Source organism: Podarcis erhardii, assembly GCF_964252035.2.
Source record: "Podarcis erhardii genome assembly, chromosome: 4".
Classification (NCBI taxonomy): Eukaryota; Metazoa; Chordata; class Lepidosauria; order Squamata; family Lacertidae; genus Podarcis; species Podarcis erhardii.
The window spans coordinates 6,037,275-6,055,915 of NC_138508.1; the positions used below are offsets into that span (position 1 = coordinate 6,037,275).

General features: G+C 49.4%; 1 protein-coding gene across 9 annotated transcripts in view; it reads right to left on the bottom strand.

Moving 5' to 3' along the window:
* ARAP1 (ArfGAP with RhoGAP domain, ankyrin repeat and PH domain 1) overlaps positions 1-18,641 on the bottom strand; it is a 145,049-nt gene that overhangs the window by 2,853 nt on the left and 123,555 nt on the right. For 8 of the 9 annotated variants that reach the window (XM_081860058.1, XM_081860060.1, XM_081860061.1 and 5 more), the window contains 11 exons: positions 17,965-18,112; positions 15,172-15,258; positions 13,793-13,861; positions 12,440-12,557; positions 10,456-10,569; positions 8,651-8,793; positions 6,289-6,371; positions 4,750-4,800; positions 3,040-3,103; positions 2,668-2,823; positions 460-499 (listed from right to left, as the gene is read on the bottom strand). In XM_081860058.1, the coding sequence (XP_081716184.1) occupies positions 482-499; positions 2,668-2,823; positions 3,040-3,103; positions 4,750-4,800; positions 6,289-6,371; positions 8,651-8,793; positions 10,456-10,569; positions 12,440-12,557; positions 13,793-13,861; positions 15,172-15,258; positions 17,965-18,112 (1,051 nt within the window). In that variant the 3' untranslated portion in view covers positions 460-481. Of the gene's footprint in view, positions 1-459; positions 500-2,667; positions 2,824-3,039; positions 3,104-4,749; positions 4,801-6,288; positions 6,372-8,650; positions 8,794-10,455; positions 10,570-12,439; positions 12,558-13,792; positions 13,862-15,171; positions 15,259-17,964; positions 18,113-18,641 lie in introns of those variants that run through there. The other variant, XR_014156138.1, reaches the window with a different exon arrangement.

An 18,641-nucleotide genomic window follows, 5' to 3' on the forward strand; every position in this document is an offset into this window, starting at 1 on the left:
AGATATTTGAAGATGGCTCTCATATCTCCTCTCCGTCTTCTGTTCTCCATACCCAATTCCTTCAACCGTTCCTCATCAGGCTTGGTTTCCAGACCATTGATCCTCTTGGTCTCCCTGCTCTGCAAACCTTCCAGTTTGTCAACATCCTTCTTATATTGGGGTGTCCAGAATTGGACACAGGACTCCAGATGTGGTCTGACCAAGGCAGAATACAGTGGGACTATGACGTCCCTTGATCTGCACACTGGACTTCAGCTGATGCCCCTAGAAGAGCATTAGTCAATCGCTTTGGTGTGAAACTGCTGCTATGGCAGGATGCTGTAGCTTTCAGAAAGCTTGTGGTCAAGAGGACTAAGAGAGACCTCAGTGGTCCTTCCAAAACCAGATCTCTTCTCAGCAGCCCTGCGGACTGCATGTGGGGGCAAGTTGGCATCCGTGGCCCAGGGAGACAATAGTTACCTGCCACGCTCGGTGTCCGGTTTCATACATCCCGAAGGAGCTGGAGAGGAAAGGAGAGAAGTTTAGAAAGGAAGAAGTCGCCTTCCTGTCCTCCTGTCCCTGATCATTACACACACAGTTGGGTCTGGCTTATTTCTTTGGTAGAGCAAGCCTAAAGGCTTGAGAGGCAGTGTGGTACAGTGGTCAGAGTGTCAGACTAGGACCTGGGAGAGACCAGGGTTCGAACCCCCCACTTGGCCATGGAGCTTACCGGGTGCGATCCTGTATGAACCTCTCACTCTCAGCCGAACCTACCTCGCAGGGTAGTTGTTGTCAAGATAAGAGGAGGAGGAGGACTACTTAGGCCACCTTGAACTCCTTGAAGGAAAGGTGGGGTGGAAATGCAGTGAATCAAGGTTCCCCCAACTTGGGTCTCCAGCTGATTTTGGACTACAGTTCCCATCATCCCTGGCCACTAGCTAGGGATGATGGGAGTTGTAGTCCAAAAACAGCAGGAGACTCAAGCTGGGGGGAAACCCTGCAAGAAACAAACAAGCCGATAACGGTAGCAAGGTGGAGCTTCCATGTTCAGTGGCAGTCTATCCTGGAGACAAAGGGTTGTGATCCTCATGCTTTGCTCGTGGGCTTCTGGAAATACCTTCGAGAGAGAGATCAGGCTTGTAGTGGGGCTGCCTTTCGACTGGCGCAGCAAGAAAACAGCTCCCTGGGAGCTCTTGGGAACAATTGTGTAGGCTAGGCAACAGGACACGGACCTCAAGTGGAGGGTGGAAGGGAGGGCGAGAAACAGGGGCTGAGCGTGGGTGCTTGGCGACTAGGGTGGGAAGGGAGATGTGAGCTCAGGATCCACAGAGGATGACTGGCTCCCTATGCAGAATTGCAGGATTTTGGCGCTGGAAGGTCATTTAATCTAACCCCCTGCTCAGGGCCGGACCACTCATCAGGCAAGGCGAGGCAATCGCCTCCAGCAGCAGAATCCACAGGGACAGCAGATCCTAAAGAGGAGCTTTATTCCCCGATCCTTGTCCCTGATGTAGATCTTCACTCGCCCTGGCGGGGAGAGGGGTGCCATTTCCTGTCTCCCCTCAGGGGTCTGGGCCGCCCTGACAGGGATGGTCTCTTCCCAGGGACTGAAAGCTTAGGAACGGACTGAGACCGCACCAGGCCAAGGGTGTGGATCTGCCGTGATGGGGGTTCAAACTGGGACCTAGACGTTGCATTTGGGGCCTCTGTGCTGCAGGTGGAAACCCACATCAGAGGGGGCTGGACTCGATCAGCTTTGGAGGTCCCTTCCAATTCCACAACGCTATAATAATAATAATAATAATAATAATAACAATAATAATAACAATAACAACAATAATAATAATAATAATAATATATTATTTATACCCCACCCATCTGGCTGGGTTTCCCCAGCCACTCTGGGCGGCTTCCAACAAAATATTAAAATACAATAATCTATGAAACATTAAAAGCTTCCCTAAACAAGGCTGCCTTCTAAAAGATGTCTTCTAAAAGTCTGGTAGTTGTTTATTTCTTTGACATCTGCTGGAAGGGCGTTCCACAGGGCGGGCGCCACCACCGAGAAGGCCCTCTGCCTGGTTCTCTGTAACTTGGCTTCTCGCAATGAGGGAACTGCCAGAAAGCCCTCGACGCTGGACCTCGGTGTCCGGGCTGAACGATGGGGGTGGAAACGCTCCTTCAGATATACTGGACCGAGGCTGTTTAGGGCTTTGAAGGTCAGCATCAACACTTTGAATTGTGCTCGGAAATGTACTGGGAGCCAGTGTAGGTCTTTCAAGACTGGTGTTATGTGGTCCTGGCGGTTCCTCCCAGCCACCAGTCTAGCTGCCACATTCTGGATTAGTTGTAGTTTCCAGGTCACCTTCAGCCCCACATAGAGCGCATTGCAGTAGTCCAAGCGGGAGATAACCAGAGCATGCACCACTCTAGCCAGACAGTCTGTAGGCAGGAAGGGTCTCATCCTGTGCACCAGATGGAGCTGATAAACAGCTGCCCTGGACACAGAATTGGCGCTGGCTTCTTAGAGCAAAAAAGCAGAGCGCAGACGTCTCTGCTGGGGGATTGCCAACAAGGTTGCAGAGCTGAGCAGCTTTCCCTCGCCTGCTGCCCTCCCTCCAGGTGCCCGGCGCCCAGCACAACGTGGGCAACCTGTGACCATCGTCAGTATCTGTGTGTTGCCCTCACCATCAGCGGGTCGGCTGCGAAGGCCGCGACGCTGTTCCTCATCTCGCTCTCGTTGCCTCGCAGAGGGATCAGGGAGATGTTCCCCAACCGGGAATCCTGCTGCATCCGGGACGCCCGAACCTTGGAGGACTCCGGCGGCCAGATGTTCCCGCCGTGCTGGGAAGGCCAGAGAGGGAGGAGAAGGTCACAAGGAGCACAAGAAGGGACAAGGTGGATCAGGCCCGGCGGCCAGTCGCAGGCCAGTTCTCCCCCTCCTGCTCCACCCTCATAGAATCCTAGCACTGTAGAGTTGGGAAGGACCCCAGAGGCCATCTAGCCCAACCCCCCGCAACAACCCTGCAAGGTAGGTCAGGGTGAGACCCCTCCACTTACCTGCACAGAGAGAAAGGTGGCAAACCAGCCCCGCAACTCCATCTGCGTGTCACAGCAGAGATACCTGTGGGGGAGGAGGGAGATAATGATGATGATAATAATAATAATAATAATTTTTCTTTATACCCTGCTCTCCCAGGCCAGAGCAAGGCTCAGGGCGGCTAACACCAGTAAAATTTCAGTAAAAATATAATAAGAAAAAGAAAAAACAATTTAAAATACAGGTTAAAATGCAATTTAAAATGCAGCCTCATTTTAAAAGTCAAAACCATAAGGGGAGGGAAACATAAGGGTCAGACTGAGTCCAAACCAAAGGCCAGGCGGAACAGCTTTGTCTTGCTTGGTACTCAAACACCTTGGTTCCCAAACGCCGAAAACCCAGGAGTGTCCTGGTTTTCAAACGTTTTTCAGATGCCAAAAGTCCGATGCGGCTGTCGGATATTGTTTCCGGGGTGCCTGCACCAATCAGAAGCTGCGGCTTGGTTTCCAAACATTTTGAAAGTAAAACGGACTTCCGAAATGGATTAAGTCTGGCGCTTTTGTTTCTGCTCTTTATTTTGCATTTTTGTTTTCAAGGCTTTCTTGGTTAATTTGTTTATGTGACTGTATGGAACCCAGTTCAGCTACTGAGTGAGTGAGTGAGTGAGTGAGTGAGTGAGTGAGTGATTGTGTGACTGCAGAAATGGATAAATGCCCTCCATCCAAACATCATCAGTGCAGGTAAGAAAAAAATATTATTATTATTATTATCATCTACAATACCATCTCATTTATTTTATAGTACAGTACGTTGATTATTGCTTTCATTTTACAGATCAATGGTCTCATTAGCTAGTAAAATCCATGCTAAATTGCTGTTTTAGGGGTTGTTTTTAAAAGTCTGGAATGGATTAATCTGTTTTGCATTACTTTCTATGGGAAAGCGCGCCCTGGTTTTGGAACAGACTTCTGGAACGGATTTAGTTTGAGAATCAAGGTAAGGTAAAGGGACCCCTGACCATTAGGTCCAGTTGTGGCCGACTCTGGGGTTGCGGCGCTCATCTCACTTTACTGGCTGAGGGAGCCGGCGTACAGCTTCCAGGTCCTGTGGCCAGCGTGACTAAGCCGCTTCTGGCGAACCAGAGTAGCGCACGGAAACGCCGTTTACCTTCCCGCCAGAGCGGTGCCTATTTATCTACTTGCACTTTGTGCTTTCGAACTGCTAGATTGGCAGGAGCTGGGACCGAGCAACGGGAGCTCACCCCGTCGCGGGGATTCGAACCGCCGACCTTCTGATCGGCAAGTCCTAGGCTCTGTGGTTTAACCCACATTATTACTGTTTCTATTTATTTATACCTTGCTTTTCCCCATGTCGGGGACTTGAGGTGGCTCACAGAATAGATAAAACCATAGCGGGGGGGGGGGGGGGAATCATTACAAAATGAAAAGGAGGGAGGGATGTATCTGGGACTGTGCCCAGCACCCCTTCCCTTCGAAAAAAGGCTGTCTGCCTACCAAACTTTTTCGAAAGCCATAAATTATTGCTGCCCATTTTTCTTAAATTTTGTTGATTTATTTTTTTTCTGTAAACCACTCTGATTCCCCGCCCCCCCAGGCTGTATATAAATTTTACGAAATAAATAAAAAGGAATTTCCCCAGCTTTTATCGGGATTGAAACAAACAAGCAAAAAACCAGAGTTGTGGGTCTGGACCCCCCACCAGCTGCTTACCATTGCTGCTTCTCCAGCTTCTCGTTCTCAAAGAAGACAGTGAACCCCCAACTGGAAGAGAGGGAGGGAGGAAGAGTCAAAAGGAGAGCAAGCCAGGAAGAAATCAGCCACCTCCACCCCATTTTTTGTGCTGCCTCAGGGAAAATGGTTCCTTGGGGTTTCCGTGTTTCCCCAGGTTAAGCAGGTGGGCAGGGAAGGGTACACACATTTGCAGAACCATGGAACTGTACAGCTGGAAGGGACCTCCAAAAATTATTATTATTATTATCTGAACAGCATCTTGAAGGTCCCTGGTCCTTAATCCCTGATAACATCTCCCAGAAGGGCTGAAAACTCACCCCACAGCCCACCACCACTGCCCACACTTCAAATCCTGCCATGACGCAACGGAGCACATCTCTGAACATCAGTTCCAGCTCGTCTCCGAAGGATCACACCTCCTCTTTGCAATTAGCCCTAATAAGCAGTGACTGCAGCAAAATCAGGGTCCTTCCGTCAGCTGAGAGTCCTGTGGGTGTTTTTTTCCAGACCCTCAAAAGTTTCCCCCAGATGGAGGAAACCTGTGCTCAGCTGGTACCACTTAACAGAGCTGTGCATCTTGCGAAGCAGGTTTGCCACCTGGCGGCCGAGGGCAGGTTGTGCACGAGCTCAAGAAGAACAGGTAACCAGAGCCTGCAGGATCAGGCCAGGGGCCCGACCAGCCCAGCCTCCTGTTCTCACAGTGCAAAACCCACAGGCAGGATCCGGGCCCCAAACGGCTCTCCCCTCCTGTGGTTTCCGGTAACTGATGTTGCGAAGCATTGCTGTCTCTGACTGTGGAGGCAGAGTATGGCCCTCGATAGCCCTCTCCTCCCGAGTCATCCTAGTTGTTGGCCGTCGCTGCCTCCTGTGGCAGACAGTTCCACAGTCTAACTCTGCGCTGCACGCAGAAGGGCTTTCTTTTATCGGCTCTGAATCTTCCAAACTGGCAGGAAGGATGGGGGGGGCGAGTCCATAGGCGCAGCCAGGATTTATGTTCAGGGGGGACAGAACCGAGCTATCTGCGACGCGATTGGTCAGTTTGTTAAGTATTTTTATGTATTTATTTCTTGCCCCTCTGGCTACGGCTGTGTCAGAGTCCAGAAGCATCTGGAGGGTTACAGACTCAGGGACTCATGCAGAGATGCAGGTGGCACTCCTCTGAATATGGTGATGATTAGAATATTATTATTATTATTATTATTATTATTATTATTATTATTTATTATATACCCCATGCATCCAACTAGGTTGCCGCAGTCACTCTGGGATAATTCACACAGATCACATAAACATAACGAAACATTGCCATGGGCGTCAGGGGGTTGGACTAGATGACCCTTGGGGTCCCCTCTAAAATTCTCTGATTCGCTGATCCTGAAGGTTCTGGAAGCAGACCTTTTGGGGGAGAAGGGCCAGGGGCACTTACAAAAATTCAGCACGGATAAAGAGGTGTCCAGCCAGGATGAGACTGGCATAGATGAAGAGGCAGCGGCACTTGAACTCAGAGCAGACACTCACCAGCTCGGAGGACGGACTTTCTTCTTTATTCCCAGGTAGATCTTCAGGTTCTTCACTGGCCACTCTTTCTCCGGTTTGTGGCTCTGGAGAAGGAGGAGAAGAGTGAGAGAGCAGAAAGGGAACTTACAATTCTATGACTCATTGGCACAAAACTGCAGCGCTGAAAGGGAACCCGGGGGTCACCTGGTCCAACCCCCTGCAATGCGGAAATCACGGTTAAAGAATTCCTAACAGGTGCCCATCCAACCTCAGCTTAAAAACCTCCAACGGAGGATTGAACCTGCGACCTCTGTATTTAAACCCCCTATAAATGTACTATTCCTTCCCTTGACCTGGACACGAGACTTCTGTTGATGCAGCCCAGAATAGTACAGTGGACAAACGCCTTGCAAGACGGAAAACCCGCTAAACGAAAGGGTTTTCCGTTTTGGAGGCGCTTCGCAAAACGAATTTCCCTATGGGCTTGCTTCGCAAGACGAAAATGTCTTGCGAGTTCCTGCGGGTTTCTTTTCCTTTCCCCCCCTTTTTCTAAGCCGCTAAACCGCTTATCTGCTTATCCGCTAAGCTGCTAAAAGCCGCTAATAGCACTAAGCCGCTAAGCCGTCAATGGGCTTGCTTCGCAAGACGAAAAAACCGCTAGACGAAGAGAATTGCGGAACGGATTAATTTCGTCTTGCGAGGCACCACTGTATTAGCTTTTTTTGATGCTGCATCACACTGTGGACTCATGTTTAGCTTGTGGTCCACTAAGACCCCTCAATCCTGTTCACATGCAAGCCAGGGGTGTCCCCAATCTTATATTTGTTCTGCATAAGTGCAGAACCTGACATTTGCCCCAACTGAAATCCATTTGGTTTGTTTTGGTCCAGCTCCCTGACCTGTGAAGGTAAACTTGGATCCTAATTCCGCCTTCTGAGGCGTTACAGTGAAACCTTGGTTCTTGAACTTCATCTGTTCCAGGAGTCCGCTCGACTCCCGAAACCATTTGAAAGCCAAGGCGCGGCTTCCGATCGGCTGCAGGAACTTCCTGCACTCAATCAGAAGCCGCATCAGATGTTTGGCTTCTGAAAAACGTCTGACAACCGCAACACTTACTTCCAAGTTTTTGGCGTTCGAGAGCCAAATGTACGAGTACCAAGGCATTTGAGAACCAAGGTATGACTGCAGTTACCCCTCTGAGTTTGATATCACCTGAAAATCGGACGAGCATCCCCAAATCCCAAGGGCCAGACCTCAGAAGCAGACTCTAACCCCTAGTCCACGTTGCTACTGTGCTGTCAACGCCAGGATTTGAGGCAGGATTTCATGTTAGAACAGGGGTCAGCAAACTTACCGCACCTCGAGCTGGTGTCTCCAGCCCCAATCGTGAAGCAGGCCGGAGGGCGGGGGAGCGCGTGCCAATACGCCTGCACACATGCTATTTCCGACGCACTTCCGGGTCGAAGGAGCACCGGAAATAGCTTGTGCGCATGGGCACGGGCCTCCTCCGACCCGGATGTGCACCAGAAATAACGCTTGCACATGCGCGCAAGCTGTTTCCGGTGCTCCTCTGACCCGCAAGTGGGCAGCCGCGCAGCGCAGGTAAGAGTAGGTAGCAGCAGTGGGGGGAACCGCGGGCTGGATAAATGAGTCCCTCAGGTCTTATCCGGCCCGCGGACCTTAGTTTGGGGACCCCATTTTTAGACATATTAGGGGATGCACTGGGGATTGAACCCAGGACGGTTTGCATAATAATAATAATAATAATAATAATAATAATAATAAATAATAATAAATAATAAATAATTTATTATTTATACTCCGCCCATCTGGCTGGGTTTCCCCAGCCACTCTGGGCGGCTTCCAACAAAATAATAAAATACAATAATTCATCAAATATTAAAAGCCTCCCTCAACAGGGCTGCCTTCAGATGTCTTCTAAAAGTCAGACAGTTGTCTATTTCCTTGACATCTGACGGGAGGCTGTTCCACAGGGCGGGCGCCACCACCAAGAAGGCCCTCTGCCTGGTTCCCTGTAACCTCACCACCAGAACCACCAGAAGGCCCTCGGAGCTGGACCTCAGTGTCCGGGCAGAACGATAGGGGTGGAGACGCTCCTTCAGGTCTACTGGACTGAGGCCGTTTAGGGCTTTCAAGGTCAGCACCAACACTTTGAATTGTGCTCAGAAACATCCTGGGAGTCAATGTAGGTCTTTCAAGACCGGTGTGGCCCTGGGTTCTTCCCCCAATTGCAAAATGGGAATCAAGTGTCTGGGAGTCACCATGACCTTTGCCAGCCACATGATGCCGGCACGACTCTCAAAACAGGCAGGCGACAGGGCTGGCGCCCAGAGAGGGTTGTCAAGGGGACCTCTGCACATACCCGGACTTCCTTGTAGAGGCGCAGGCAGCTGCTGTTGAGGATGAAGTATCGGTCGTGGAAGCCGGTGCTTAGCCCCACGCCCAGCACATTCTTCTCCTCCCGGAACTTCATCATGCCATGCTTGCTGTCGCCCACCTTGCTGGCTGGGGAGGAACAAAGGCATCAGGAAGCTGGGGGTGGGGGCGCCAAGGGCTTGAGGACTAGCGCCATGACAAGGCTTACGGGGGCATCAGAGGATGGAGGTGGCTTTCTTCAGCTTGCAAACCGACTTGGGTATTTTAAAATAGAAAGACGGTACACAAATTAAAAGTGATGATGATGATGACTGGATTTTTTTAAAAAATCACCATACTTTTCAGTGTATAAGACTTGTTTTTTTAATCTAAAATAACATTCAAAATCTGGCCTCGTCTTATACACGGGTATTATCTCCCCCCATTTTCTTAAATCGGAGTTCCCAAAAATAGGGAGCGTCTTATAGACGGAAAAATATGGTATGCCATGATTTTATTTCTTAGACAAATCAGGGACGCTCAGTGACACTTCCTCTATGCCAGGCAGCAGTTTACAAACTTCAATCATATCACCACTTATTTGCCTTTTCCCTAAACCTTTCTTTGTAGGGGAGTCTGTACAGTGGCAGTTCATGCATTGCGACTTGCTATTATTTTCACTGAGGGTAGTTTCGTAATTCTTGATTGCAATTGCTATGAGTTTATTTCCGTTCAATTGCTGTTTGCCAATATTTTGAGACTTAATTGCATTGTGTACTAATGCGACCTAGTGGATTATTGAACATTACGTCCTTCGATACAAGTTCTTTATTTAAAAATTATGACATTGTTATATCGGGTCAGATTATTACAAGACGGGTGATCTTTGCTGTCTGTTTTGCTGCTGCAAACCGCATGTGTATAGTACCGTATTTTTCGCCCTATAGGACGCACTTTTTCCCCTCCAAAAATGAAGGGGAGTGAATGCAGGCTCTTTGGCTTCAGCGATAGCAATGGGAAGCCCCCGAAGCACAGAGGGAGCGTTCCCTCCATGCTCCGGAGTCTTCGCATTGCTTTCGCTGAAGCCTGGAGAGCGAGAGGGGCCGGTGCTCACCAACCCCTCTCGCTCTCCAGGTTTCAGGCAGCTATCCGCAAGCCTTCGGAGCGTGGCGGGAGTTCCCCCCGCCAAAGCTGCGCACACCCTTTCCCAGCTGGAGAGGTTGCACACGGCTAAAGAGGAAGCCAACAGGATGGATCCCATTTGCTGTCTTGGCTTCTTTGCTCTTTTGGGCTGGGGGGGGGTTTATTTTTTTCCCCTTTATTTCCCCCCCTAAAAACTAGATGCGCCCTATGGAGCGAAAAATACGGTAATAAGAGAAAAGAGACACAGTGGAACCTCGGTTCTCGAACGTCATCCGTTCCGGAAGACCGTTCAACTTCCGAAACGTTCGAAAACCAAGGTGCAAATTCAATAGAGAAAATTGAAAAATAACTCAGCGGAAGCCGTTCGAAAATGGAAACATGTACTTCCGGGTTTTCAGCATTTGGGTTCCGAAATTATTTGAGAACCGAGGTACCACCATATACAAATTAAAAGTGGAAAATGAAATGAAATAACGGTTCTTTTGATATGGGCAGTTTTGTTTCCAGCTCCTTTCCTAATGACCCCTAGCCTGGAATTTGCTGCACCCCGGGGTCCATCTCTTCTCTGTGCTCTCTGTTACAAACCCCGGGGTCTCGCTCCTGGTGGGTGCCCAGGTCTGCCCCTTCCCCCTGGGTGGCAATGGGCTTCCTCTGCCCCTGCTTACCTACCTAGATACAGCAGCATGTTCTCCATCGAGAGCTGCTTTTTCACCACCAGGTAGCTGTCTTTGCCCAGGCTGTGTAAGATGGGAAGGACTTTCTCACTGTAGTGCAAAGGCCGTTCTGCGTGCGAGAGAGAAAAAGAGAGAAACAGGAGGCTAAATTAGACTTTCCAAGGAGAAAATACGGGGGGGGGGAGTGGCAGAAAAACATATGATATGGATGTACAGGCATCCCTCTGCAGCAGTGCTAGAAACTCAGATGTATAAACTAGGTGCCAATAATAATAATAATAATAATAATAATAATAATAATAATTTATTTATATCCTGCCCTCCCCCCCAGCCGATGCTGGGCTCAGAGCAACTAACAACAATAAAAGCATTCTAAAATCAATTCATTCTAAAATCAATTAAAAATCAAATTAATGGCAACCATTGGGCTAGAGATCTATCAGGATTACCAAAGGAGGGGGTCAGGCTGTGCCTTAGCCAAAGGCCTGGCGGAACAGCTTGGCCTTGTAGGCCCTGTGGAAAGATGTCATGTCCTTAAACCAGGGGTACAGTCACCAAAACGGAATGCCTGGCAACCATTTTTTGGGTCAAGTGGCACAAAAGTAGCATTTTTCAATGGGACTTTTTGGTTCCTGAAATACCTTCTGATTGTGCAGATAAAGCAGGATTCTACAGGATGCGGAATTAGTGTGTGAAAACAGTCCAGAAGTTTTTAATGCCTGATGTTTTAATTCTGTTGGGAGCCACCCAGAGTAGCTGGGGAAACCAGGGTATAAATTTATTATTATTATTATTATTATTATTATTATTATTATTAGTCAAGGATCCCCAGGCATGCACCTCTACATAGGTAAAGGGACCCCCACTTGCGAATGACTCTGGGGTTGCAGTGCTCATCTCGCTTTACTGGCCGAGGGAACCAGCGTACAGCTTCCAGGTCATGTGGCCAGCAGGACTAAGCCACTTCTGGAGAACCAGAGCAGCGCATGGAAACGCTGTTTACCTTCCCGCCGGAGTGGTACCTATTTATCTACTTGCACTTTGACGTGCTTTCGAACTGATAGGTTGGCAGGAGCAGGGACCGAGCAACGGGAGCTCACCCCGTCGCGGGGATTCGAACCGCCGACCTTCCGATTGGCAAGCCCTAGGCTCTGTGGTTTAATCCACAGCACCACCCGCGTTTACACTATACTGTAGTCAATTAAGCCAGGCTCGTTTGGCTGCAGGATCGGAAGACTGAAATATAATGTTAAAAGGGGGCGTAGCCTTATACACAGGGGCAATCTCTCCCCATTTTCTTAATCCTGAGCCCCCCAAAATAGTCTTATACAAGGGGGCATGTTATAACACGGAAAAATACGGTAATTGCGTCCGTTTTTGAACATGCCTCAGGAGTCCAATGGCTTCCAAGGCACGTTTCTCCATTTTCTCAATGGATTTGACGTTTTCTCCCCTTATGGCTTTGATCTATAGGCTACCACTAAAACGAGACTGCATTTTAAGCTGCATTTTAACCTGTATTCTAATTTATATTTTAATCAACTGTTTGTTTGTTTGTTTGTTTGTTTGTTTGTTTGTTTGGGTTTTTTAAAAAAATGTTTTTACTGTATTTATATTCAGTGTTGGCGGGGGAGGGCGGGGTATAAATAAAAAAATTGTTGTTGTTATTATTATTTATTATTATTATTCTGCAGACCATCCATTGAGCCTCGTTGTCAAACGTTTCAGAAGTCAAACAGTCTTCCGGAGGGGATTACGTTTGACAACCGAGGTGCCACTGTAGAAGCGTGGGAAACCTAAGACAGCTGCAGCCCCCTCCAACATGGCGACAGAAGAAAACCCGGTGCAGAGTTTAGGCAGGGGGGCCACCAGAGAGGCGCATCTTTCGCAGCACTTCCAAGGGGGGCCCTCCGATTGGGGGGGGTCTGCCCCGAGGAAGAGGATGCTCTGAGCACCAGAAGCCCCCAGAAGACGCCTACCTGCCTCCTCCCGCTCGTTGACTTCGAAGCAGCTCCAGAAGTCTTTCTCCTTCATGACGATTTTCCGCCGGTCCAAGATTTCGAAGGTTAGCTCTTCCGCAGTCATGGTGGCCGGGATCTAGAGGCGGAGAGGGGTGTGTGTGTGAATAAAGGACCTTCCAGAGATGATACGATACGATAATCTTTATTGTCATTGTCCCATACAGAACAATGAAATTGAAAAATCTACATCAGACATTCAAAAACCAACAAGCCTGCTATCCCAGCCTGGTTAGCCCCCTAAAAACTCTGATACCCCATTTTTAAATACAATATACTCCCATAGAGACTACCTTACACGGAGTTTAAAACCAAAATCGCATTTGGATAGGAACTGTTTCTCAGATGGCTAGTCCTGGTCTTTCTAACCCTGTACCTTTTCCAGAAGGCAGAAGCTGAAAGAGATCATTTCCGGGGTGCGCACTATCTCTGCAGCTTCCTTATGGCACCTGGAAGCGTAGATTTGATCCAAGGTAGGAAGAGTGCACCCAATTATTCTCTCCGCAGTCTTTACAACCCTGGACAGCGTTGTTTTTCCCCTGACCGTGCAGCTCCCAAACCACACACAGAGACCCTAAGTTAATACACTCTCAACAGGACAATGGTGAAATGCCATCAACAGGTCCTTTGAGAGATTGTTTTTCCGGAGGATTCTCAGAAAATATAACCTCTGCTGTGCTCTCTTCATCAGATCTTTGCTGTTTTCTCCCCAGGTTAGGTCATCTCACATCTCCATTCCCAGAAATCGAAACACCGAGACCTGTTCCACTCACTTCCCCTCAATAATAAGTGGTCTTGCTAGCTAGGGGTGATGGGAGTTGTAGTCCAACAACATCTGGGGACGCACAGGTTGAGAACGGCTGCTTTAAAAGAACAAACTAACACAGAGAGGGACACACACTTTCCGGGGTGTGCACTATCCTGCACTATCTCTGCAGCTTTCTTATGGCACCTGGAAGCATCGATTTTATCAGTAAAGATTTTATCAATAAAGATTATCGTATCGTATTCATGTTTTTATACTGTATTTCATGCTGCTTTTACAATTAAGTGTTTTAAATTTGTTGTTAGCTGCCCTGAGCCTGGTTTTTGAACAAGGAAGGACAGGGTATAAATAAATTTTGTTGTTGTTATTTTCTCTCGTTTCCCATCCTTGCCAACACACAGCCAACGTCCCGCCACTGTGCTCCCCCCACGGCTTGCCAAGAGAGGCCGGTTTCTCTCCCACCAGAGATATCAGCCACCAATTGGCTGCCTCCTCCCCGCATGACCGAACCCTTCCCGGGTCTCCTCCCTGACCCTCCCTCCACGCACCTTGATGTGCTGCTCTGCTTCCGTCTTCTTCTCCTCCAGGTACACTGTGCAGATGAAGTCTCCGGCTTGCTGGGTGGAGAAGGAAGCCAGGTCAAAAAGGCAGAAGGTCCCGGGCATTCCAGGCGCTGACTACAACTCCCAGCAGCCCTAGAAGCCAGGGGTGATGGGAGCTGGAGTCCAGAACATATATTTAGAAGGACGGAGGATTGCTGCCGAGAATGAAAGCTCTGGGCAAAGGCCTTAAACTGGAAGTTGCATTGAAAACAACCTTAGAAGTTGCATTTAATTTCCTGTCCCCATCTTCATCCAGAAGATCAAGTGTGGTACCAGCACATGAAATTGAGGAGGGTTTTGCCGGGCTGCCTACAGCTCCCCATCAACACAACTGCCTGGACCCAGGGTCTGGAGGCAGCTGGAGGATGGATGGCAGCTAACAGATTGAGGTTGAATCCTGACAAGACAGAAGTACTCTTTTTGGGGGACAGGGGGCAGGTGGGTATGGAGGATTCCCTGGTCTTGAATGGGGTAACTTTGCCCCTGAAGGACCAGGTGCGCAGCCTGGGAATCATTTTGGACTCACTGCTGTCCATGGAGGCGCAGGTCAATTCTGTGTCCAGGGCAGCTGTCTACCAGCTCCATCTGGTACGCAGGATGAGACCCTCCCTGCCCGCAGACCATCTGGCCAGAGTAGTGCATGCTCTGGTTATCTCCCGCTTGGACTCCTGCCATGCGCTGTACGTGGGGCTACTTTTGAAGGTGACCTGGAAACTACAACTAATCCAGAATGCGGCAGCTAGACTGGTGACTGGGAGCGGCCACCAAGACCATATAACACCGGTCTTGAAAGACCTACACTGGCTCCCAGTATGTTTCCAAGCACAATTCAAAGTGTTGGTGCTGACCTTGAAAGCCCTAAACAGCCACGGCCCAGTAGACCTGAAGGAGCGTCTCCACCCCCATCATTCTGCCCGGATGCTGAGGTCCAGCTCCGAGGGCCTTCAAGTGGTTCCCTCGCTGCAAGAACCCAAGTTACAGGGAACCAGGCAGAGGGCCTTCTCGGTAGTGGCGCCCCCCCTGTGGAATGCCCTCCCATCAGATGTCAAAGAGATAAACAACTACCTGACTTTTAGAGGACATCTGAAGGCAGCCCTGTTCAGGGAAGCTTTTAATATTTGATGAATTATTGTATTTTAATATTTTGTTCGAAGCAGCCCAGAGTGGCTGTGGAAAATCAGCCAGATGGGCGGGGTATAAATTATAAAATGATTATTATCAAGATTGGTGCAGAGAAGGAGAAAAGGAAAGGCAGCCTTGTTATTCTGCCTCTGCTCGCCCGCCAGGCTGGCTGCCGGCCCAACCCTAGCCCTGCCCCATCTCACCTGCGTCGCACTAGAGGAACCGGCCTCACGCATCTTCATGATGGCGGTGATCTCCTCCTGCTGCTTCCTCATCTCCTCCTCGTCCACCTGCCGAGCATTTGAGAAAGAGAGAGAAGACTAAAGAGGAGAAGCCAAGCAGTGGGGGGGGGGGGGGAGGCCAAGGCTTTGCTTCTGCCAGGGAGGAAAGTCGGTGGCAAAATGTTTCAACGGGGATCCAGAAAAACGGCAGTGGCCATTTCAGGTGAGTAAGGAAACACAGCCTTGCTTCTTCCCTCGACATGTTTTGAGCAAACCTCTTGTTCACCGGCAATCCATTGCCTTTGCAGCGCAGAGAGAAGAAACTTCTGCTCTGCTGCAGCAAAACATGTTAGGATATATGTCAGGGAACTGCCATCAGAGCCAGAGGGAGAGGGAGGGCTCCAGAGGGATTACGGAGAGCGTCCTGGGAGGGAGAGAAGCAGCCCATCTTTTGGGGAAGGAAATCAGCATAGCACCAGTGGAGAAGGGGGGCAGATGGGGGAATCAGCGAGGTGGCTCCATGACTCCTCGCCGGAGACCAGTGGGGAGAGCACGGGTCAACCACTGCCCACACCCTCCTTGCACAGAAGGCTTCCGCACAGGGAGAGTAGGCGGAGACTAGGCGTCAAAGAGCTTCTTTGCTGGAAGAAGTTCAGGAAACGCCGACTGACGGATTCTGCCAGCGATTGAGACAGCCACGGGTGAGTGGCTGTCCGGACAGAATAGGGTTCACCCAGTTAACTCAGCCAGGTGTGGCGACGACTTACGCACGAGCAACCCCTAGAACCATTACAATATAGTTCCGTTCCACCTTAAAGGGAACAGGCATGACTGTTGTGTGTCACATGTCTGTTTATTTCCAGCACAGGCTCGCTGGGAACTTCCGTTTGTATATAGCTTTTGCATTGCTGCTGTTTTGCTGGAGACGAAGGGAAGCAGACATGTTTTTTCCTCTGTTCCTGAACTATGCTGAATAAAGTGCTGTATATTACGCTTACACATTTCTCTGTCCGCCTCTTCCGCTGTGCGAAGATTTACACACTCTGCTGATAGAGCGTGCATGGGTCTCTAAAAGTATCTGAAGCTCGTGTCGCTGATTGATGCTGTTTCCAAGGGAGACCAGTGATCGTCCGGCTGCCAGCTGGTGGCTGATGCCTGCCTGATGCCCCCATCTCCCCGGCAGTATCCCAACAAAACATGTCTCTCCCACATCGGACTCTCCAACCGCTTGGCTTTGCCCCCAATGGCACACTTTCCTGTTGTCTCTTGAGGCAGAAGCAGAGGCGGGAAGCACTTGAGAGCTCAGCTGATACCTTCCAGAGTGCTGGGCAAGAAACCTCTTTGCATTTAAGGCGAGGCACTCAACACACTCAGGACCAGAGCAGGAATGGGAACTGGGTGACCTGCCTTGGCCCTGGGGCTCGAGAGAGGGAACATGTCCTAAGAATGTAATGGGAACCCCCTGAAGTTGGCCAAAGGCCCCCTAAGCCTGTGACCCCCTGTGAGATTTATTCAAACTATGGGTTCCATTCATTCAAACTATGGGTTCCATTCATTCAAACTACCACATTTTTCGCTCCATAAGACGCACATTTTTCCTCCTAAAAAGTAAGGGGAAATGTTTGTGCGTTTTATGGAGAGAATTCTTGGTCCCTGGAGCCAAATTGCCCAGGGGCAAAAAGCAGATCATGCTCTCTTTTTTCAGGAAGAGGGATGGGGTTATTGAAACAAAGCCCCTGAGCAGCTGATCAGCAAGCGATCAGGAAGGAGATAAGGGACGCTAGCAATAAAGGAGGCTGCTTGGGAGGGGGGAAGTAAAAGCACATGGATCCTCAGGATTTTTGCATTGGGTCACCCCAAAATCACCATCAGATCGCATAGCATGTCCATGGCTACAGCCTACACCAAAAAACCACACACGCATCCACTGTTTTGTGGGGCCCCAATGGCGCAAAAACGTGCTTACAAAGCCCGGATCCACATGGATTCTCAGGATTTTTGCATTGGGCTACCCCAAACTCACCGTCACATCACATATCATGTCTGTGGCCACAGCATGAACCACAAAAATCATACATCCACTGTTTCATTCAGAATATTTTTTTTCTTGTTTTCCTCCTCTAAAAACTAGGTGCGTCTTATGGTCAGGTGCGTCTTATGGAATGAAAAATATGGTAGGTGTTCCTTTGAGATTCATTCTACCACTACAGTGGTTACGGATTTAATTCGTTTCAGGGTGCCATGCGCACCCCGAAAAATCCGTAACTAGAGACGCCACTTCTGCGCATGTGTGTGACGAGAGAGAGTGCTTCTGCGCATGCGCAAGGGGCCGAAACCTGGAAGTATACACTTCAGGGTTTGTCGCGGCCGTAACCTGAAGATTCCGTAACCTGGAGGTTACGCAACACAAGGTACTAACTATGGATGCTTTAGCTAAGATTCCTGCCTTGCGGGGGGTTGGTCTAGAGGACCTTTGAGGTCCCTTCCAACTGTACGATTCTATGATTCTACGACTATGCGCTGTGTGAAGAAGGACTTTCTTTTACTGGTCCTGAGTCTTTCAGGATTCCCTGTCAGGTGCTCTTCCTCCAAGCAGGATGTTGCCCACCCTGGGGAGACCTCTGTGCCTCCTCCCGTCCCAGTCCTGCCGAGTGACAGGTGGGGGGGGGATGTCCCACCAGCAGCCCCACCCCCGACCCTGCTCCAGCCTGGCCCCCCTCCCACCCCAGAGGGCGAGGTGTCTCTCCCCCCCCCCCCCCCCGCAGCCAAACGTACGCTGAAAATGTCCACGTAGCAGCGTATGAGGTCCTCCACCACGCGGCCCGCCTTGTAGTCCTTGCCGTCTGTCTGGAAGAGTGTCGGACCAAAGACAATGGCCAGGTTGTGCGTGGTCATCTGGTTCATGTCCGAGAAGCACTGGACCCTGCGAGGGAGGCAAAGCGGCCGCTGGGAAACGGGGGGCCCTTTCCCGCTCTCCGTCCAGCGAGAGAGAAGAGCCTCAAAGGGGCTGTCCCTGTAGGGGGGTGACGCCTTAGGCTAGGGGGTGGGAATATCTATCCATTTATTGTCGGGGGGAGGGCGTATTTTATTTTATTTTATTTTATTATTTGGATTTATTTTTTATTCTATTATTCATTTATTTGAAGTATTTATTTATATTAATATTTATTTATTTATTTGGAGGATTTATTTATTTAGTTCATTACTTGTTTGTTTGGAGGGTTTATTTCTTTTATTATTTGTTTAAAAGGGGGTACTTATTTTATTATTCATGCAACTTACTTGACTTATTATTTAGTTATTTTTTCGGACCAAATGCTTGGTTGGTTTGTTGTTTATTTGTTTGTTTGTTTGTGTGATTTGTTTAGTTTATTGAAGGGGTAATTTATTTTAATATTTATTTGCAGGCAGGGCCCTCCTCGTCCCACCCCCACCCTCATTTACATGCAATC